The following is a 23,678-nucleotide window of genomic DNA, read 5'->3' on the forward strand; positions in this document are numbered from 1 at the left end:
AAACATGCCTGTTTTTAGCACACTCCGTAGGATGTGCTGTTCTGAAAATGGTACCAATTATCGATTAAGTGAAAAACAGCCGGCTCCCCCAGAGGGGACTCCAAATCGTGAAATGTATGTTAAATACGGTATCCCACCTATAATGTATAGTGCATTATGGCATAAGTATACTAAGACTGATCGTGAATTACAGTGGCCACTATATGGGTCGTTTGACCTTCGAAAGGTACAATATGTAGAGCAGTGCTTGTTTCAGCGAAGGTCTAGACAAGATATGTTTGATTGTGTGCGTACGTGGGAGAAAGAGGTGCGTGAACGAGCGAAGCGTGAGGAGGCCTTGGCGGAGAAAGTGCAGCGGAAGGCTGCACATGACAAAGCTTTACAGCTACAGGAGAAGGAATTACAGGAAAAGAAAGAGAGGGAGAGACGAGAACGTAATCTACAGGTTAATGGTCAATTCCCTATCAGGCGTCCTCTCTATCCAGTCCTTACTAATGAAACAGATGATTTCTCATTACTAGATCGTTGTCCGCCTCCGTACGTCGCACCTACGGCTCCGAATGAGGACTCGGACGAGGATAGTGATCGAACACAGCGTACCAGGTTATATACGGAACGAGCTACGGAATTGCGCTCGATTGCGCGAAAACTAAATAGTAATACTGTTACTGTTTCCGATGTTACTAAACAAATGGAGCAGTGGTCTGATAAGGAACGACTGTATTTTTTAGATCATTTTGGAGATGAAGTTGTTGAGCGATATAGAAAATATTCTCTCGAGTTAGAACCTAAGGAGATATCTAAGACTCGTGAGAATTTTCGTAAAGGTCTTTTTGTTCTTTCAGATGCGGACGACTTCTTCAAGCGTTTGCTTGAACTGCGTAGTGAGACGACACGGCTACGGGAGTTGGAAAAATCGAAGAATTCGTCTACGTCTGGAGCGACGGGGATATCCAATGAATGCCCTATCTTTGAAACAGATAAGATCGCTGCGATTAATGTTAGACCTATGCGAGAAGCCGCGCCTTTATATGTCCCTCATAAAGGGGATGGCACAGATGATGATAAAAGCTCCAAAGACGCGAAAGGGTATTTTGTATATAATTGGGTTTATACGCCTTGGAATAGAGCAGATGTTATGGCGCTTAAGAATGCGTTACCTGATCCCCGTAAAAACCCTGCGGCTTTTTATGAAAATGTTGAAAGTGCAATTTCTTCATGTATCATGACGTTAGTTGATATTGATCTATTTTTCGGGTTGATATTGCCCCCTGATATGTGGAGAGTAATTCGTAGGTTTGATGACCAGACGACTCTCGGGGCCACTTGGAAAGATATTGTTCAGGCTGATTTAGATAGAGAACCAGCATGTAAACCGTGTAAATTAATATTAGATCTTCCAGGTGCCATACTAACAAAATTAAAGACTCTTGCTCCCGCTAAAAAGATTGATTGGACTATATTAGCATCGTGTAAGCAGAAAGCGGATGAATCAGTTTCTGATTTTTTCTCTCGCTTCGAGGAAGCGTTCCATGATTACAGTGGTCAATTATTGACAGAAGATACTGGCAGGCATCTATTCGTTGATAAGTATGTAGCTAATCTCCTACCGGAGATTGCGAAACGATTAAAAGCGAGTGAAAGTTCATGGACCACAGCAACCCCTGCTTCTTTATTGACTATGGCTCAATATTATGAAAGACAGGAATTGGAGGCGAAAGAAAGTAGTGAAAAGAAGGCGAAGGAATTGAAGACGAAGGTAATGTTAGCTCAGGTTCAGGCTACGAGAGGGACCAATAGAGGAGGGCGAGGATCATACAGTAATGCTCCTCCCCCTCGTTCTGACATTTCTGTGAATCAATGTGCATACTGCAAACAGTTTGGGCATTGGATTGCAGACTGTCCGGTGTTTCGAGAGCAGCGTAATTTGAGGGGACGAGGAAGTGGGAGATCTAGGAATTATTATGGAGGGTCAAGAGGAGGTTATGGCACGAATGATCGAGGAGGTTATGGCATGAATGACCGTGGAGGATATGGAGCAAGGGGTCGTGGTCAGTCAGATTATAATACGTTTGATAACCGCAATCAATATCAGATAAATGAGGGTGATCCTGCTGAACCACGGGATGAGCATTACGCATAGGATTGCGTAGGATGGGGTGTGGAATCGGTTGAGGTACCAGTTGATCAGAGGGGTCCATACATAGAAGCACATGTTTTGGGTTCTACTGATCAATTTCTGGTCGATACAGGAGCTACTCGTAGCGCTTTGTCCAAACACTTGGTTCCAAGGGCTCCCCTGTCTGGCGAGGTAATTACAGCAATAGGGTTCGATGGAACACCTACTTCTAGCCCACTGTCTCAACCTGTTGCATTTCATGTTGATAAATTTGCTGCCCCTTGTCCTTTTTTGTTGTCCCCAAATACACCCGATAATATTATTGGACTCGATATGTTAAAACACTTTCGAGCTACTATTCGCTGTGCCCCAGAAGGAGTGCGAGTTGTGCTGAATGAGAATTACCCAGACTTTGAGCGAGTGTGTTTTCTCCATGAATCTGAAGTATTGGCCTCCTTACCAAATACGTTATGGGCCACTTCTGACACGGATGTGGGGCAGATGTTAATCCCTCCAGTACGAATTACTGTAAAGGAGGGAGTATCTTTACCACGTGTCCCACAATATAAGATTTCTAGAGAAGGGGAACTTGCATTAATACACATTGTCAATGATTTGATTTCTGCAGGAGTAGTTGAGGAAGTTTCTTACAATGTTTGCAATAGCCCAATTTTACCGATCCTTAAGAGAGACACAGATACTAAGGTTTATCGTTTCATTATTGATTTGAGGGAAATAAACAAGATAGTAGTGCCTCAGTACGCAGTGGTGTCTGACATCACCACGTTGCTTACGTTGGTTCCATCGACGGCAACTACTTTTACAGTTATCGATTTGAAGAATGCCTTCTTTTCGATCCCTGTACATCCTGACAGTCGATATCTATTCGGCTTTACATTAAATAATAAATCGTACAGATTCTGTCGAATTCCTCAAGGCTATACTGAAAGTCCTAGCATTTATAGTCAAGCATTAAAAAGACAGCTTGATTCTTTTGACTTACAAGAGGGAGTGGTTCTCATTCAATATGTAGACGATATCTTACTTGCTGCAGACACGCCAGAACAATGTGAGAAGAGTACCTTTGCTTTGCTTTCCTTCCTGGCCAAACATAATCATAAAGTTTCGAAGAAAAAGCTGCAATATTGTAGACCAAAGGTGACCTACCTCGGTCATCTTTTGTCTAAGGAGGGCCGTGCATTGACACCAGATCGAATTCAAGCAATCCTAGATACTCCAGTCCCTCGCACTCAGAAGGATGTTCGCGCCTTTATAGGTCTGACGTCTTTTTGTAGGCAATGGATACTGGGTTTTTCACATGTCGTTAAACCATTGTTGGCATTATTGTCTAAAGATACACCGATTCCCATTGAATGGACGGATGAATGTCAGAATGCTTTTGAGCAATTGAGACAAGCTCTTTGTTCTGCACCAGTGTTGGGTACACCTGATTACACGAAGATCTTTACATTATATGTACACGAGAAGGATGGGTGCGCATTGTCATTGTTAGTGCAGACACACGGAGACAAACAGAGGCCTTGTGCATACTTCTCGGCGGTACTCGACCCTGTGGCTCGAGGATTGCCTGGATGTTTTCGAGCAGTTGCAGCAACAGCAGTTGCGATACGACAAAGTGAGGGAATAGTTTTGTCACACAAATTGTTGGTGCTAGTTCCCCATGCGGTAGATGCGTTACTGAATCAAACGAAAACACAGCATCTAACCAGTGCCCGTCTGACAGGATATGAGCTAACGTTGTTGGCGCCGCACATCACACTAAAACGATGTGCAGCACTAAATCCTGCTACTTTATTGCCGGATCCTGTTGCTGAGACCCAGAAGGAAGAACAACATGATTGTGTTTTTCTGACTGAGGAACAGACAAAGGGTCGTATTGATTTACAGGATACGCCATTTCCAGATGTAGATGGGGAACTGTGGGTTGATGGGTCATGTGTGAGGCTACCAGATGGTACGACTTCCGCAGCTTATGCGATCACGACACTTAAGACTGTGGTAGAAGCAGCACGGATACCCCAAAAATCAGCTCAAGCGGCTGAGTTGATAGCCTTAACGAAGGCATGTGAGTTAAGTGCTGGACTATGTGTGAACATTTACACGGATAGTCGTTACGCTTTTGGAGTAGTGCATGATTTTGGCCTACTTTGGAAGGAACGAGGATTCCTGACTTCACACGGAGTACACATCATGCATGGAGAATTGGTGCGCGATCTCCTGAATGCACTGTTATGCCCAAAGAAAGTTGCAATAGTCAAGTGCAGTGCACATAAAAAGGTGACGGACAAAATAGGGCAAGGCAATGCCTTTGCAGACCGCATTGCGAGAGAGACCGCTATGCTGCAAAATAATTGCCCCATGTATGTGGTGAAGTCACAAGCTGAGCGGTGGCATGATGCTAGAGAAGAAATACTAGATATACAGAAGTCAGCATCAGAGGCAGAACTTGCGAAATGGGCCACTGAAGGAGTATTGGATGATGAGGGTTGCTGGCGTAGTAAAGATATGGAGAGATGGAAACTACCTATGGCCTATTTACAAACAATGGTGCAAATGACACATGGACTGGCACACATTGGAGCTCTCGCAATTACTAAATTGCTTACACGAGTTTGGGAAAATGCTGACATTGCTAGCACGGCTAAGAGAGTAGTGCAGACCTGTCTGATATGTTTGCAGCACAATCCTGGACAAGGGACTCATACTCCTAAAGGTGGGTTTGTTCCACCTACTGCACCATTCGAAGTACTACAAATGGATTACATCCAGCTGGAACGCTGTAATAATCTCAAGTATGTCCTAGTAGTGGTGTGTGCCTTCAGCAAATGGATTGAGGCTTACCCTACGAAAGACAATACAGCATTGACAACAGCTAAGGTGCTACTCAAGGAGTACTTCCCGCGCTACGGTGTTTGTAAACTTATGTGGAGTGATAATGGCCCTCATTTCATTGGAAAAGTAGTGGAATATGTCCTGAAAGGATTGGGAATCAAACAACGATTCCATGCTGTCTTTCATCCGCAATCAGCAGGTTTAGTAGAACGATACAATGCAACTCTGAAGCTGAAGCTAGCAAAGATAGTGGCATCTACATCTCTGAAATGGCCGGACGCCTTGCCTCTGGCATTGCTGTCCATTCGATCAGTGCCACATTCTCGATCTGGCCTCACACCCTACGAAGTGGTGTTCGGAAGGCCTATGAATATTTGGGGGGTTCCAAAGCCTCGTCTGATACATGATATGCCTTGTATAATGATGAACGATTATCTGGCACGATTGACAAATGATTTGCTTTCTATTCATCAACAGGTTCGAGAGGCGCTCCCTGATAACTCCATTGGTGAGGCTCACGATCTCCGCCCTGGGGACCACGTGATGGTCAAAATCTTTGAGCGATCCAGCAGTTTGGAACCGAGATGGCATGGCCCTGAGCAAGTGCTGCTGGCTACGCGAACTGCTGTGAGAGTCACCAATAAGAAGCGGTGGATTCATTCAACGCACTGCCGACGTGTCTCTCCGGATCTGGTGAGCCCTGTGGTGCTATCCGACTACAGAAAGATTTTGGATACAGAAAAGAGCCCAGCTGTCACGCCTGATGAATTGGAGGGAGCCTTCCCGGACCACGTTGTTTCGGATAAAGTGAAGTACAATTTACGACCCAGGAAATAAGATTCCTTTTGTGTTCTTTTGAAACTGGTTGGTAACCGCTCTGAGGTTTGTGAAACGGAAGCCGGGAATATCAAGGGGGGGGGATCAGTTCTGTCCAGTGTAGCGACACCCGTCTTGAATCCCGGAGAACAAATCAACGGCAGCCTCGGTTCAGAACCATCGGTTTTTTTTCTTTTTCTCGCTTAGTGTCGCTTTTTGAAGAGTATTGTTTTATGAGCCATGGCATCTCCTTCGACACGAAAAGGGAGAATTCTTGGTGGTGTTTTGTTTGTCTTGACCGTAGTGGTGATCGCAGTATTAGCTTGGACTATAGAACTGTTGTTTCCTGTACGAGAACATTTACTGCCCACCACTCCAAGTCCATCTGAACATTTTCATTTTACTCTGCCTTTCCACGAAGAAAGACATAGGCAGACTTATTTGAACAACAGTTTTATTAAGATTTTGCATCATACTCATAACATGACCAATACGTCCAATTGTTGGGTATGTGGAATGTTGCCCGGACATCAGAAGAAGGGAGGAACACCACTCATTCCTCTCCCGTTTTCTCATAATGGTTCTTGTCATGCTTGGTACACTCTTCTTTTTACTCTGCGATGGCCGACGAAAGGTGGATTACTTTTTCGATTGAATAAAATATGCTATAACGATAAAGATGGCTATCCACACGCTGAAGGAACTAAATTTGAATGAGAAGAATATCGTCCGGACAATGTTTCTACACCTCGTGTGTATACGAATCAAAGACTTATAAATGTTACGACCATGCATATAATAACCGTCATCGATACAAAAGCAGATTTGTGTATTAGAAATAAAGGTACAATCCCCGTAGGTCGCAGTGAGTGTAATATTACACTTACCTTTGATACACCAACTGGAATTGCATTTGTAGCTTCGCATAACACATATTTTATTTGTGGAAATAAGGGATATCACCGTCTACCTTTGGGATGGTTAGGAACGTGTTATGTAGCATTTGTATTACCACCTGTGTTTATTGCTCCTCCCATGTATCACAATGATTATGTTTTGTACCATGATTTCATATTGAATAGAGCGAAACGATCAATAGACCTTGATGAAATAGACCAGACTGATACCACTTTGCAACAATATGTAGATTTCAATTTGGGGTTATTTTCATTCGTAGGAGCTGCATTAAATAGTAGAAAGATAAGGCGGCTTACACGTGTGGTGGAAGCCGTTGCCAACGAAACTGCTTCTGCTTTAGGGAATATTACTGAGGAATTGCAAATTACCAGAATTGTGGCGCTCCAGAATCGAATGGTTCTAGATGTGATACTAGCTGATAGGGGTGGAGCATGCCGCGTCATCGGAAGTAGTTGTTGCGTGTACGTACCAGATAACTCACCTTCTGTATATGATTCGATTACAAAATTACATAAGATAGCTGCTGAGATCCACCCAGAAAATGGAACATGGACTTTTTCTGGTTGGTTCTGGACCCTGCTTAATACTTGGGGCTGGAAATTGTTAACGATTCTCTGTGTTTTTATTGGAGTACTATTTTTCCTTTGTCTATGTATTCAATGTGGCCCTACATTATGTTCTATATGTATCACAGCCGGCATTCCGTCCAAACGAACTATTGTCAAGCAAGAGAAACTGAGCAATGATGAAGTATTAAAAATTATGGCTATTAACATTGAGGATGAACGTTCTGACTATGTCCACTATGAGGTAGCTTTTGCTAAACGCTAAAAGGGCCGTCTGTCGTGTTTTGGCAGCTCCTGAGTTAGCGTTTTAGCACAGCTACACGGTCTTTTCCGTTAACTTGACCAAAACGAACGGGGGCCATCTTTAATCCCTCTGACTTCCGTTTCAATGAACATGCTGCCTCGTGGTCAGTGTGCCCTTTTGTCCTTTCTCGATACCCATGGTCACTAGTCTGCTCGGCAACAGGCTATTTTTAGTACTGGTCAAGCGCACATGCGCATTTCGCACCAATTGGTCACTCTCCAGGAATGTTCACGCTAACTGACCAGTGCTGTTGAAACTCCTCCCACATGTTGGCTGTGTTCCAAAAATGACCTTATATGTACCTAAGATGTGTAACTTGTAACCGCCTATCTTTTTATTGCTATTAAACTGTATAAAAGAGGTCGCGCACCGATGTTCGGTGTGCTACTTCTTACATTACCGAAGGGTGCTGTAGGAATGTATCACCACCCCATGGGGTCTTAATAAACTTGTCTTTTACCTTTTCCAGTGTCCGTGCCAACTTCTATACTAAGGTGTTCGAGAGTTTAGCAGAGTATGTAGGCCTGATTTGAACCCAACACCACACTGGGACACCCAAAATTCAGCTTACCACATGAGCTACTTTCACACACCAAAGACAGTGAAGCCCTCCCCGCTAACTGGTTAGTAGAATGTCTCAGAACATCCTGGTGGAGGGTGCAATCTTAGTACGAATATGGCTCGCCTCTTCCAACCACTTTAAAACTGCATTTACTAGCCATCTCTCACATGCATCAAAACATCTGGAAAAACTCACTGACCTCATTGGAACCCTATTTTAGAGTGCCCCAAGCATTCAGTGAAATTTAATTAAACTTGCTGCCTAATATCCCTCACCCCAGCAGCTATTCGCAAGATACTCTTGTCCAGCCTGCCCAAACACCAGCCAATCCACCTCGCCTTGACGGATCTTGACATTCCCAAGTGCTTAGACAAATGCCCACTGAGCAAGTTCTAAATGAAGGATACTTATATTGGCTAGAAAGATTTCTGCATAATGCAGGTTCCACGAAACTAAACTTCACCTTTAACATTAGTCCAACCCAGAAGAGAACACTCAAAGAAACTTTGTTTGACTCATATGGAATCAATGTGTCAGGCCTGATCCATTTCATTGGTTTAGATTAGCAACTATTACATTTTGAGCAATTAACAAGAATCATGGATAACACTATTCAAAATGCACTTTTTCCAAGGAATGTTTACCAATCTAATATTAGTTACTTACCCATCATAGTAAAGTAACAATCCAAAGCCTGACACAAAACTGGACACTGAAAACTCTCTTTGTTATCTTCCAATAACCATATTAGATATCGGACTTTATCTGGCGATGCTTTACGGAAATAGTTCATTACTATTTCTTTTTTGCTGCTCGGTATCAGAGAGTTCAGTCTGTTACCATAAGTTTCGTTCCAAAGGTTGCAGAGTGATCTAAAGTCAAGCTTTTGTAAGCAATCACCATAACGTGAAAGGAAAGCTTCTGCAGCCACAAGACCTAAAAGTAAAACAAATCAGCAAAATAAATAGGAGAACTCCCATTATAAACTAAAGCATGTGAACATTTAAATGACTTCCAATACCTGTGCAAATTATAAAATCTGGGAAACAAGAAAAATATCCAAATAGTAAATGATATGATGCACAATGCCCACAAATCAGTCCCACGATGTAATAGCATGAAATCCATTAACTATCTTGTCTGCCTGTTCTTGTGCTCCACTTTGAATGTGCTGTTCAGACAAACAAAAAGCCATGGACAGAAAATGTGGAATAATTCAGAGGAAAAGGTGAGAAAGATCATCTGCAAAGGAATCGGGAAATTCAACAAAAAAACTATTACTTCAACTTTGCAAGAGTAACAAATCAGTCAAGGACATTTTGGAGGAGAATCCCTTTAATATATAAACATACTTGCAAGAACTTATCATATTGCACACAGTCTTTCAGCATCCAAGTCGTCTGAATTCCCACATAGTACGAGAACTGAAAAGCTAAGCACCTGTTCAGGATTGTGATCCATGAAAGCTCTTACCCACTTTAAATTTATATGGAGGAAATATCATAGGATTCTGACTTTGCAGGCTTAGGTGAACATGTGACGTTGCTTTTGAAAGAAAGAAAGGAAGTAAGGAATAACTGACAAAGTACCTAGTTTTGGGTGAGGGCAGTGACTAGAGTATCAACGATTTGAAGCTCACTAAGTCCACACACAGAGGCAATGAATAACAGAAAAAATGCCTTGAGGAAAGCTACTTCACTTAACAAAAATGAAGGTATTCAAATGGAAAAGTTATGACCGGGGGAACACGACATTCACCCTTAACCTATTGCAGAAAAACAATAACAATATACTATCAATAATAACAAATTGAAAGTAGAGGCAGAAAGCAATGCCCAGGCTATTATAGGAAGACATTACTTACTCTGTAAGCATCTGTCCGTGGCATGTAATGCTGTAGATTCATACGCTGTGCATACTCCTGCCATATAGTGTTGGGCCCGGATGTGTGCGAGTTGTTTTTCTTTGAAGAAGTCTTTCCGAGTGACAAGGTACTGTGACTCCTTTTGCTGGTAATACACATGGCCATCAACTACATTGTTAGATTGTTTTCTCAAACAGCGGGTGAGGATGGGATGTGATGCAAAGCGATGTATAGAGAGATGTCCATGCAGAGGTCATAAAGAGATCGAAAAGGCACTGCAACTGCCACAGGCATCCGGGAGGAGGGTAGGCGTGTGTGAATCTACAGCACTACATGCCATGAACAGAAGCTTAAAGGGTAAGAATTTCTGTTCGAGGCATGTGTAGCTGTAGATACACATGTTGTGAATAGACTAAAGCAGTCCTCACAAAAGTGATGGCTAGCCTGTGGGTGTTGCAGTAGATTGAAAGAGTATACGCAGTACTGGCTGGCCTACATTGGCTTGTTGATGGGCTAGCACATCCACACAGTAATGTTTTGTGAAAGTGTGTGGTGTACACCAGGTAGCTGCTTTGCATATGTCATCATTTGGAATGTTCCCTAGAAAGGCCATAGAAGCTCCTGTTTCCTGGTGGGGTGGGCTCTAGGAGGAATGGTCAAAATCCTCTTAGCTTTAGCACATTATGTTCTCACGATCTATCAGGCAATGCCTGATTTAGACAGGGACTTATCTTGATGGGGCTAGGAAAAAGCAACAAAAAGTTATGGGGTTTGGAAAAAGCAACACAATGTTGTTGTGCTTTCCTAAATGGTGTACTCCTGTCTATATAGTACATGAGTGCTTGATTTACTTCTAGAGAGCCTGTACCGCAACTGAGTCAGGTTGTGGGAGGAAAAAAGGGAGTTAAATAGATTGATTATGGTGGAACTGGGAGACCACCTTCGGGAGGAATTTGGGCTGGGTGCTAAGAACACCCTATCCCTGCATACCTGGGAGAAAGATTCTTCCAAGGCTTCTGGAGTTCGCCGACACATCTGAGTGAAGTGATGGCAACCAGAAATGCCACCTTCCAAGATAGATGCTGAAGGGGAAAGAAATGGGGGGGGGTGCTCAAACAGGGGATCAATGTGTCTTGACAGTACAACATTTAGGTTCCATGTTGGGGTCGGTCGGACCGGAGGAGGAATGTCTCTTTTGAGGCCTTAATGGCTGGAATTCTGAAGAGAAAAATGTGGTGTCTATTCTGAGGATAGGCAGCCTCTGGGGTCAGATGTAGCCAAATGGATGTGAAGGCCAGTCCACAAGTCTGCCACTGAAGCAGGAAGCATTCAATGTCTTGTACTCTGGCCGTTAAAGGGCCAATGTCTTCTGAGTGATATTAATACTTGAACCTCTTCCACTTTGCAGCATAGAAGGCACAGGTGGTAGGTCTGCGTGCTACCTTGAGAATGCTCATGCATGGAGGTGGAAGATTAAGGTAGCCAAATTCTAGGACCTCGGGAGCTAGATCTGAAGGTTGAGAGGCCTGTGGCCTGGGTGCCGGATTTCTCTATGGGTCTGCATGAGAAGGTCTAGCTTGTTGGGGAGCCACTCGTACATAATCACTGAAAGTTCAAGCAGAGTTGTAAAAAATTACTGAAAAGCCCAGGTGGGAGCCATCAGGATCAGGGTGAAAGACATCTGCCGAAGCCTCCATACCTCTAATGGAATTAGTGGGAGAGGCGGAAAAGTGTCAGCAAATAACCCTGACCAACTCATCCATAATGCATTGTCCTTGGATTGTGGGAGTGGGAACAGAGAGGCGAAGCTTGGGCAGTTAGCGTTTTCTGCTGTGGAAAAGAGGTCAAATATGGGAAGCCCCATCCCCTGAAGTACTGGAGGAAAATTAGAGGTTGAAGTTCTCACTTGTGGAATTACTAAAGTCTCCTGCAGAGGAGGTCAGAAAAGTCGTTGCCAACTCCTGGAAGGTACTCTGCTAGCAGGTGGATCTTGTGGTGAAGAGCCCAGCACCAAATGCTTTGGGCTAGCTGAACGAACCGGGGAGATCAGGCGTCCCCTGTTTTTGAAGGTAATACACGTCTGTCATAGTGTCCGTCCAGACGAGGACAACCTTGCCCATAAGGTGAGGTAGAAAAGCCTTCCGCACTAGGTGAATGGCTAGCAGCTTCAGGTAATTAATGTGGAGACCCTAGTGACTGGGATGCCACTGGTCTTGCATAGTCAGGTCCTGTAAATGTGCAACCAATCCCGTTAGGGGAACAGAAGTGTCTGTTGCAATGGTGCTCTAAGGAACTTGCCATAGGAAAGGTTGTTAGTATTCCACCACTGCAGAGAGCAACAAGTGCAGCAGCCAATCAACATTAGATCAACCCAATGACCCGCCGCTTGAGACCACTGCTGTGTTAGGCATTCCTACAACAGATGCTTGTGTAGCCTGGCATGGAGCACTATGGCAATGCAAGAGGCCATCATGTCAGTCCTGACCGAGACCTGGCAGCCAGGGTGGAATAGAGGAACCTGTGTGCGGGGAAAAGACTGTATCCTCGCAGAGTTAGTATAGGCCATACCATTATAGTTGAGGATAGTCCCCAGGTAGGGTTGGAGGTGGGATTTTGTGGTGTTAATGTTAAACTCTGTGATTCCCAAAGTGTGCGCCGCGGCGCCCTGGTGCGCCGTTATCAGTAGGCAGGGGCACCGCGCACGATGTGGGAAAGATCGCATCTGGCTGCGTTAGGCCCCCTGTGCAGCGATGTCAGAAGTGCAGAGCGCCAGAACACCAGAGTAATGGTGCGCTATAAAAACATCAAACACATGATCACATGCACGCTCATGCATGAATAAACACACAAACGCCACGCACAGGCTTCATTTCTAAAAAGTCAAGCCCCATTTTCTTTCTTTTCCTACATGGGGAGACCGGAATCGATCAGATGTTAAACAAGCATTCACAATGCAAAGGTTTCGCCTTTGGAAAAGTTTGAGCTATTGGCATTGTAAATGACAAAATTTGTATTTATGTGTTGGTTTTGAAAACAGATAAATAAATGGCATTGTCTTTTACATTGCTAATAGCTCTAACTTTTCCAAAGGCGAAACCGTTGCATTGTAAATGCTCAACCCACGTGGAAGTGGTCAGATGTTGCACCGCCCTCCTCTCGCAGAGTATAGCAACTTCCGGTCTTAAACTGCATCACTGCTAACTAACAAGACCTAGTCTGCTCTACCTGTCTATTCACCCCACCAACCATCTGCACGTACTCACAGCTGCCACTAATGTTCACACACAACTTCTATGAACTCCATCAACTACAAGCACTGCAGTAAATGCAAAGAGCGGGTCTCTTGGCAGCATAACACCAAGACCAATAATGCACAGTAGTCAATGACCACTGGATGAAACAATAACGTTGGTTTCCGGAGTTGTCTGCTACTCGCCAGAAAGCGCTTGAATGTCCCATCAGGGGTACTAAGCGCTATATAAGCGCAATTACACTGCAATACAGTTCTGCCAGTGTGTTCTGTCCGTGCTCAGACTTCAAATGCACAGATGCTGGGGCCCGAACAGCATAAACGTGCCACATACTTTATCCGCAAAGAGTGGCACTGTCATTCATTATGCTGCATGCATATATAATATTGTTGTAACTTTGAAGAGTCCTCCCATCCTCAAAGGGCTAGGGGTAGCAATGCTATGACCAATGGAGTTGCCACTAATGTTGGCTTCCGGAGTGGTCTGCTACTCGCCAGAAAGCGCTTAAATGCCCCATGAGGGGTACTAAGCACTATATATGAGCAATTGCACTACAATGCAGTTCTGTCAGTGGGTTATGTTCGTGCTCAGACTTCAAATGAAGATGCTTGGGCTCCAACAGCACCCGCTGTGTTTTGGTTAGACAAAAGGAGATCAAAAGAAATGAAAGAAGGACAAAGTTGTGTCGCACAGGTGCTACTTACAGAGTTGACCCCGGTGGTGGCAGCGGTCTGTCCCTCGGTCGGTCCTGCCGGCCTCCCGAGCTCCGCTGCCTGAGAGGCGCGAGCTCCCAGCCTGATCCGAGGCGGGCTGGTATGTGGAGAGGTCTGTTCAGCCTCTCCCATCACAGCTGAAGGGAGGGAGGGCCCCTCCTCTGCCAGCCTCCTCACCCAGTCTCAGGCACAGTCATCCGGGGCCTGGCTGGGAGGAGAAGGGCGGCAGCCTGCACCAAGAGCTGGGAAGTGAGGGGTTTCCTCGAGCCGCACAGATGTGCCTCCTCCCGTGTAATCCACCCTCTGACAGCCGCACATCTGGCGGACAATCCCCGGGGAAGTGAGCTCATCCTTGGAGCAGCCTGACTAACGACGGATCAAAGCTGGGATCCCGAAGAGCCCGGGGCCCCTCCTGCCTCCCCCCCCCCAGCCCAGACCGCGGCAAACTGAGCACCCCCGCCCCCACACATCTAACACAACCTGCAACCCACAGCAGACGGCAGCTGCACACCTGCTTTTTGTACACACAGACGCGGTTTCCCGTTAATTTACACATAACACGAGCCTCAAGCACCTACGAGGACACAGGGGTCGGGAGACGACACGGAGGGCGGGAGATGACACGGAGATGACACGGAGGGCGGGAGGGGGGCGGGAGACGACACGGAGGGCGGGAGATGACACGGAGGGCGGGAGGGGGGCGGGAGACGACACGGAGGGCGGGAGGGGGGCGGGAGACGACACGGAGGGCGGGAGATGACACGGAGATGACACGGAGGGCGGGAGGGGGGCGGGAGACGACACGGAGGGCGGGAGATGACACGGAGGGCGGGAGGGGGGCGGGAGACGACACGGAGGGCGGGAGACGACACGGAGGGCGGGAGGGGGGCGGGAGACGACACGGAGGGCGGGAGGGGGGCGGGAGACGACACGGAGGGCGGGAGGGGGGCGGGAGACGACACGGAGGGCGGGAGGGGGGCGGGAGACGACACGGAGGGCGGGAGGGGGGCGGGAGACGACACGGAGGGCGGACGGAGGGCGGGAGGGGGGCGGGAGACGACACGGAGGGCGGGAGGGGGGCGGGAGACGACACGGAGGGCGGGAGGGGGGCGGGAGAGGACACGGACGGCGGGAGGGGACACGGACTGCAGGAAACGTGCACAGGACAGCGAGGGTGGGGCGGGGAGGCACACGGAGGGGGCGGGAATGGACAGCGCATCTCCGCCCAGGGAAAAAATCTCGGGAACGCCCCCGAATCTGGTCCGGCCTTGACGGACAGATCCGGCACTCAATGGCTAGCCTCCATTTATGGAGCTAGCCAATGAGAGCCGGGGGACGTTCCCGAAGTGCTTAGTGTAGACATAGGATTTCACCTGCGCTGAAAAGCTGCGCAGAGCGCAGCCTTTCGGCAGGCGAAACCCAAAAACAGCCCATCGCTGCTTGTTTATTTTGGATCCCCTCCTCCCGTTCTGCACTATAAGCCCTGCCCCCACTCTGCGTGCACAAACATAGCATTTCCCTTCTCTCATCGGCAGGCCACAGTGGTGCAGGACGGATGCTGGGGCGGCGTCCCCCATTTGTATGTTTCTGTCAGGTTCCCCGTGTGCACTCAATATCCATTCCGCCTCGTCCTTGTTCATTATTATTACTGCATTTTCGCTTTTTTTTTTTTCTCGGAATGTTCCTCCTGCTTGGTCATACATATTGGCTAGCGTGTGTGTTGCATGCCACTACCCCTGCTAGGCAATCCGCTCGCTGCTGAATGACCCTGGATGTACCTCCTGTTTTGTAGGTCAGCACACAGCATGTAGGCCTTTGTGTGCATAACACGGTCCTTTCCTGTGCATTTACCCAGCCTTTCTCTTTCTTTGCCTAAAATCTTGGGTGAAACAATCATTCGAGTGATGAATGCACAGGGGGGGCACATGTGGGGTGTGCATGTTATAAGTACAGTAGGCACAGTGTCACCGGAGCCCAGATGTGCGAGAGACCCACTGATTTCCCAACGACAACGTTATCAAGCGCTTGGGTTGAGCACATTTTAAAAGAGAGCAAGCTAAAATACCACGAGTTTGAGAATATCCTTCCTAAATCAGGGTTTTTTGCATGCATTTTGCACTTCATTTGAGTTTTGCGGCAATCCATTCCAAGTGGAGCTGGGGACACCGTTGTGATGGATCTTGACTCTGAGGTCAGTGAGTGAGACAATTATACATTAAATACTGCAGATCAAACTGCTTCTTGGCCAGTCTGCCAGGACAGCTTGTTCTCTCCCTTCTTTTACCCCCCCCCTACACTCCATTTAAGGCTCGACTGACGTGAATCCTAAATTACCATAAATGAGTAGGCATATTGAATATTGGTGAAACGCTCAATAGCTTGTCTGTTCTGTATACCCTGAAATAACAGGTCTTTTTTGCCAATATAGTTGCCCTCATTTTAAGGACTGCAGAAAAGCTGAAAAAGTTATTTGGGAGGTCCCTCTCGTGTTTGGAGCCTGTCATCTGCAGGTCTTTGGCATGAAATCTTAGCGTTATTACTCCAGTTATTTACAGTTCTTCAAAGCTGCACCACTTTGGCACTGAGTCATATTTTACGTATATAACTATTATTATTATTATTATTATTACTGTTAGTAGCAGTGCATTTAAAACAAGTTTGAGCTATTTCTATTATAAACAACAATGTTTTTGTTATTGATTTTTAAAACCATAAATAAAAAGCATTGTCATTTACAATGTAAAACTTTAAGCTATTTATCTGTTTTCATAACCAATACATAGATAAAAGGTTTGTCATTTACAATACCAATATCTCAAACATTTGCAAATGCGAGACCTATTGCACTGCAATTGCTTGTTATCCCTAATACCTTCATTGCATCGCAATTAATTTAAGGAAGCCAACAGGAAGTATTCCCGAGGTCTTGCTTACACCCCCCCCCCAACCCCCCCCCCCCCCACCGGTAAAAAAATGGAGGGGAGCCACAGCCAACTGCCAATTAGGTCAAGGGAGCCACGGGTTAAAAAAGTTTGGGCACCACTGCCCTAGCCCCTGCAAGAGACTTATTGTGATTTATGTGTGCTCGCAGCCTTGCTGGTGAACACTCATCGTGCAGTGGTGACCCCGAATGGGAGCACTTTGAACTGGTAAGGCTTTCAACTGACCACAAGCGGGTGTATTTGTATGTGGAAATAGGAGTCCTACAGGTCGAAAGCGGCCATAAAGTTGCCTTGTTGTAGAAGCAGAATGATATCCTGAAGATTAACTATGTGGAAGTGCTCTGACAGCATATATGTGTTTAGAAGCCTAAGATACAGAATGGGTATGAGGGAGCCATCCTTTTGGAGATAAGGAAGTACAGAGCGTATACTCCTATGCCCTGTTGACGATGAGGGACGTGATCTATAGCCCCTTTGAGATGAAGCGCTTGAATGTCTTTCCTGAGTAGCCTTTGATGTTCTAGGAAGTGTGTGCTTGTGGGGTGATCTGGGAGGGGCATGGAAGTGAGCTCCAGACAATAGCCCTATTGGATAATATTCACCACCAACTGGAAACAAACTATACCCGGCTGAAGAGCCCAGAACAAGGACAAAATCAGTCCTAGGATGCTTGTCTCCTAGTTCAGGGAAGGCCTGGCAGTTTGGGCTGGACTGCTCCCATGAGGAACAGGGTGACGACTGATTTGCAAATGGCTGAGTTCAAACTGAGGTGGCATGGTGGGCAAAAAATATGGATTGGGATCCAGCTCGAGCTATTGCCAGTGGCTGAGATTAATTCAAGCATTCCATCCTTCACCTTGTTGTTTTTGTATTTCACAACCATGGCCCAAAGGCAGTGGTGGCCCAAATGCAGTGGTGTCCCCGTGGTGCGTATTCGATGTTCCAGAGAGGCTGAACAGCTCTTGATATGGGGCTGCTCCACTTGTGAACTATGTCGAAGGGGACAGGGTTCTCAACTCACAAATGACTGAGCAGGTGTAAGATTCTTAGTCTCCAGATCACAGCCTGAGCTGTGGTTGGGGGGAAAATGCTCCACATCTGCAGCTAACAGCTGTAGATGGGGTTCCTCCTCGATGCCAATTAGCAAAAGACACACAATTGATGGAAGGAGAGGAGAGGAGAGGAGAGGAGAGGAGAGGGGAGGGGAGGGGAGGGGAGGGGAGGGGAGGGGAGGGGAGGGGAGGGGAGGGGAGGGGAGGGGAGGGGAGGGGAGGAGAGGAGAGGAGAGGAGAGGGACCTTGTTTATTGTGGTGTCCAAAATTGTTTGTGGAGGGGTGTAGAGTAGAGATGACTTCTCCTCGTTCAGAGTCAGGCCTAACTCTGCAAACAGTCTTGTACATGCCACCGTGGATGACTGAACAGCTGTGTGTGTGTGAAGGTGCTTTGATTAGCCAATCGTCCAGGTAAGGAAACACCTGATGTCTTTGCTTTCTCAGAAAAGCTGCTACTGGAGCCAGACATTTGGTGAAAATTCTTGGAGCCGACTTGAGGCCGAATGGCAGTACCTTGAACGGGTAATGGCTTCCAGCTACGGCAAATCAAAGGTACTGCCTGTGGGAGGGATGGATGGGGATGTGAAAATAAGCATCATGTAAGTCTAAGGTGGTCATATAGTCCCCTGGGTTTAAAAGTAATAGAATGTCCTGAAGAGAGACCATGCAAAAGGACTGTTTTTGAGATAAGTGTTTAAAGTTCACAAATCCAGGATCGGAAGCCACTGTCATAAGTTTTTGCGTACCAGAGAGAAATGGGAATAGAATCCCTTCCCTCTGAGAGTTTGGCACCGGTTCTATTGCTCCTTTTCGGAGCATTGTAAGAATTTCTAAACGGATGAGATGAAGGTGTTTTACCTCTTGCCGTCCTGGTGGAGTACAGGGTGGGGTATTGAAAAACTCCAACGTATGGCCGAATTGGATCAGATTGAGGACCCATCGGTCTGTGGTTATCTTTTGCCATTGGTGAAGGTGAAAAATAATTTAAGGATAGACTTAACAGCAAAATAATAGACAGCAGTTCCTGCAAAGGTTGTGTTACGCTGAGCTACTCACCTGTGCTATCCAGACCACTGCCGGAGCAGTAACCATTATAGTTGATGGTAACTGTCCCACAGGGGAAAAGGGAATTGGGAATGAGAAAGTGATAAACGGGCATCTTTGTTTTCTTTTTGATTAGGTTATCTTCTAATGGAATACTGCTTACGTCTGAACCTTGACTTGTATTGTATGTATTCTTGTATAGCGCATCTGCCACCCTACGGGTATCCTGGTGCTCAGATATAGGAACACACAGCCATCAGGGTGAGGAAATAAAAAAAAGTGAACAACGGAGGATCAGGCTTTCGGAAATAGCCATGTTTTTAAGCTCTTTCTGAATTCGAATAGAGAATCAATCTGTCTAATACTCTGTGGCAACTCATTCCACATATGAGCACAAGCCACGCTGAAAGCCCAACCCCCCATCCTAGAGCGCTTATATATCGGAGTTACCAGCAGACTGGCGCCAGAGGAGCGAAGCTGCCTCCGAGGAAGATACCATGCAAACCTTTCCTGTAATGGGACTGGACCCAATTCATTTATCGCTCTGTACACCAGGCAGAGTGACTTAAAATGGACCCTTTCCTTGATTGGCAACCAGTGGAGTTCTCTCAGGGCATAAGTAGAGGACAAGTTACGTTGCATATTCAGCACCAGTTTTGCCGCTGCAGACTGGACTCTCTGCAGACCCTGAAAGATGTACTGAGGGGCCCCCAGATACAAGGAGTTACAATAGTCCAGTCTGCTCAGCACTGTACTTCTTACTACCAGGGAGCGCAAGTCCTTCGGTAGAATTGGAAGAATCCGACGCAGCAAACGCAACAGGCCAAAGCACACGCTAGTTGTCTTGTTTGCCTGCGACTCCATTTGGAGGTTCTTATCTATTAGAACCCCCAAATTCCGTATGGTACTGGCCGGAGTTAGCGGGTCCTTCTCGGTGGTAAGCCTGAACTCCACCGGTATATGCGTAAGCAACTTCGCCGATGTGCAGTATAACACCTCAGTCTTCCCTCCATTGAACTGCAGGGAGTTCCTCCGCAGCCAACCTGCAGTCTGTCACATACACTCTTGGAACGTGTCCATGGGGACTGCATGTTTTCCTTCCATGGAGAATGCCAATTGCGTATCGTCCGCTTAGACTTGGGGTACCGTGTGCTTCTATTTTAGTTCTGTATACAAAAATGTAAACCAAAGAATTACGACATGCTTACACAATTACACAGTTTGCAAGATTTACAATGGTTGATCAACTCACCAAACTGTTCAGTCTATGAGTCTGTTTCAACAGAAGGGAAATAAGTTTCTCAAAATATGGTTGTTCAACTCCACAACCACTCACAATTCTTGGAGTTCTTTAAACAAGGTTACTCACAATCTGAGTGTTCTGTTCCACGAGTCAACATGGGTTAGTGCATGTGAGAGGCTGGCTTAGTATATGGTGCATACTTATTCAAGTAAATTAGCTTGCACTAATCCAGACAACCCTTAAGGGGATGTTAGTGCTCTTAGACAACCTTAGAAAGCTCTCTAAGTGGTAGCTGTGAAGAGCAGCCACCAGGCTTAGTCCAGAAGGAGTGTAAAGCAGCTTGTTTTACTAATACTCAAACTTGTGGAAAAGTGGAAAAGAACCACACAGTGTAGTTATAAAAATATGTATTTTATTATCAACACTCACAAACACATTGCAAGATCTCCTAGCCGGAGATATATACACACAACACACACAAATACTTAAGAAATAGAACAGTAAGTAGCACACATGCACAGTGGTCTCCAGGGGAGAGCAAACCATATACTAAAATAGTGGTATGGGACCACAACTCAAGTCAAGACTTGACCCAGAAGACGTAGAAGTGCTGGGGATCCAAGGAACCACCCAAGATGAGTAACCAGGAACCACTCGGAGGCCGTATGGTAAGTGTTAACATGACCGCGTGATCAACACAAGTCAAGAGGTAAGTCACTGTTGCAGTTTTAATGAAGAAGGACCCTTTCCAGTGGACCCTGAAGAAATCCCACAGAAGATGAAGGTTGGAGAGTCACCCCACCAGTGGTTACCCCAGAAACCAGGATACCTACAACAGGGAAGCCTGGTGCATAGGTGTGAAGTGACGTGGGAAATGGCCATAGACCACAATGGAGGACTTCAGAAAAGATGCAGCTGGAGCAGAAGATGAAGGAGTCCGGTGGAACCCAAAGGTGGATTCAAGATGAGAGGTACCTGCATGCAGAGGGGACAGAGTCTATGCCTCTCGGGAGTGACCAGTAGGTATGGAAGACAAATGCCCAACGATGTTGATAGATGCAGGAGAGTTGACATTGCCCTTGAAGTTGCAGCTGAGCAGACCAGGCAACGCTGTGGAAGAGCAGGAGCTGTTGATGAGCTGTCCCACATCAGATGTCGAGAGCCAGGGGGTCAGTATCTGGCAGGGGCACCAACAAGCCTTGGCAGCGGCAAACAACTTAGTCGTCTAAACAGGTTTAGTGTCGGGACCAGCAAGGTCCAAGTGACTTACCATGAGCAGTTAAGTCAGAGTAGGCCCGAGCAAGCAGGGGGGCCCACTGAAGCCAAAGAAGACTCTCAGGAGGACCCACAGGCCGGAGGCACAGGATTCGCAAGAGGACCTTGATGAGACAAAGGATGGAGTCCCATGGTGCAAAGGATGCGATGCAGGCCAAGATCTTGGCTGCAGGAGATGCTTGAGGTTGGAGCTTCTTGGTTGCCAAAAACCTCTGGAGGAGAGAGTCAACAAGCCTTCGCAACTAAGTCGATGTGATGCACAGGGGTTCGGTTCCAGGGGTTCCGACGAGGGATACTGGCCTCACACTCGGTATGAAGACAGTGCAGGCCTCGAAGGAGTTTCAGAACCACCACCTGTGTTGCTGAGCCTTTTGCAGTCCGTGGGAGCCCAGGATCAGCAGACAGGTCTGCTGCGCTGCAGTAACTGCAGATGCAAGGGAGTGACTCCTTCACTCTAAGGGAGATTCCTTCGGGTGTCTTGGATGGTCACAGGCCTTGTGAAGAACCTGTATGGCGCATGGTCACAGATGTTGCAGAAGACTGGCAGGGCGACGAGACCAGGAGTAGCAGGAGCCTTCCCAGTTGCAGTCTTGGTTCCTCAAAGCGAAGTCCAAAGTGTCCAGACAGTTGAAGTGGTGTTCGATCTGAATCTTTTCCTAGGATGAACCTAGGGACCCATCCTCATGTAAGCCTTTACGTTCCCTAAGGAAAGGGCTGGGACGAATCAGGGTCCCTCCCAGAGGAGGGGCTGGACAGTGGTGAGGATACATGTTCTTTCTCCAGCCAACGGTTTCCTGAACTAGTTTGTACTGGAGGATGCAAGGAGGGCACCAAATGTGCCCTTCAAGCAGTCTCAGTGGCGCTGGCAAACGCCCCCACCCTGTCCCAATACACTAAATACTGCCTGGAAGATGGTTACACCTCCCTGTGACAGGATACCTATTGTTCTGCCTTCCTCTGCTTGAGCTTGGCTCAGCAGCAGAAGAGCAGAATCGGGTCTCTGGTCGGCAGCAGCCCTAGCTTGCTGTCTGGGTCTAGAAGACTGGTACCAGGAGCACTGAGGGCCTCCGGGAGGAGCTTTACAGTGCATGGAACCATACCTTCCACACCATTTACAGTATGGGGGTTTGATTCCAACAGGTTTGATACTAAACAGCAAACCTTGGGCATACACCAAATACATAAACAAATGGGTTCCGTACAGTAGTAACGAATATGCTACTTACCAGTATGCATCTGTTCTTGGCATGTAGGGCTGCTGACATTCATATCTATTGCATTAGATCGCCGCCTAGTGTTGGGTCCGGATGATTGCACATTGTTGTCCTGGAGAAGTCTTCGAAGTATCACGGGATAGATGGCTCCTCCCCTGGACTACAAGGCGCATGGGCATCCTCTCCATCCTCCGATTGTTTTTCGCCGTTGTGGCAGAGATGGAGTGTAATACAGTGAGTGATGTCCATGCTAAATAGAAATTCTGAATGCCACAGCTGCAACAGGCGCCCGGGAGGAGGGTGGGCGATATGAATGTCAGCAGCCCTACATGCCAAGAACAGATGCATACTGGTAAGTAGCATATTCGGTTTGAGGCATGTGGGCTGCTGAATTCATATCTATTGCATAGAATACATAGCAGTTCCTCCATTAGCGGCGGCCGCCCGTGCCAGCTACAGCAGTCTGAAAAAGTGTTTTGAGAACAGCCTGTCCTACAGCAGCCTGCTGTCTAGAGTGTACATCTACGCAGTAGTGTTTTGTAAATGTATGAATAGTGGACCATGTGGCTGCTCTACATATCTCCTCTAGTGGAATGTTCTCTAGGAAAGCATTGGATGCTCCTAACTTGCGTGTGGAGTGTGCACGTGGAGGAATCGTTAAATCGCGTTTAGCTTTTTTATAGCAAATTTGTATACACTTAACGATCCATCTGGCTATTCCTGATTTTGAAATGGGAATGCCTTTATGCTGTGGAGCGAAGGCGACGAACAGTTGTTTCGTTTTTCTGAAATCTTTAGTTCTGTCTATATAATACATGAGGGCCCTTTTCACATCTAATGTGCGTAGGCATCTCTCTGCAACATTTTCTGGATTTGGGTAGAAAACCGGCAGTTCTATGGTTTGGTTCATGTGGAACTGCGAAATCACCTTAGGCATAAAAG

The 23,678-nt window shown here is 46.6% G+C and overlaps 1 protein-coding gene across 3 annotated transcripts in view; it reads right to left on the reverse strand.

Annotated features, from left to right (window-relative positions):
• LOC144772494 (E3 ubiquitin-protein ligase TTC3-like) overlaps positions 1-23,678 on the reverse strand; it is a 1,119,388-nt gene that overhangs the window by 491,760 nt on the left and 603,950 nt on the right. For all 3 annotated transcript variants that reach the window (XM_078656860.1, XM_078656861.1, XM_078656859.1), the window contains exon 28: positions 8,805-9,074. In XM_078656860.1, coding sequence (XP_078512986.1) covers positions 8,805-9,074 — 270 coding nt within the window. The remainder of the gene's footprint in view (positions 1-8,804; positions 9,075-23,678) is intronic.

This window comes from Lissotriton helveticus, chromosome 8 (genome assembly GCF_964261635.1).
Source record: "Lissotriton helveticus chromosome 8, aLisHel1.1, whole genome shotgun sequence".
Classification (NCBI taxonomy): Eukaryota; Metazoa; Chordata; class Amphibia; order Caudata; family Salamandridae; genus Lissotriton; species Lissotriton helveticus.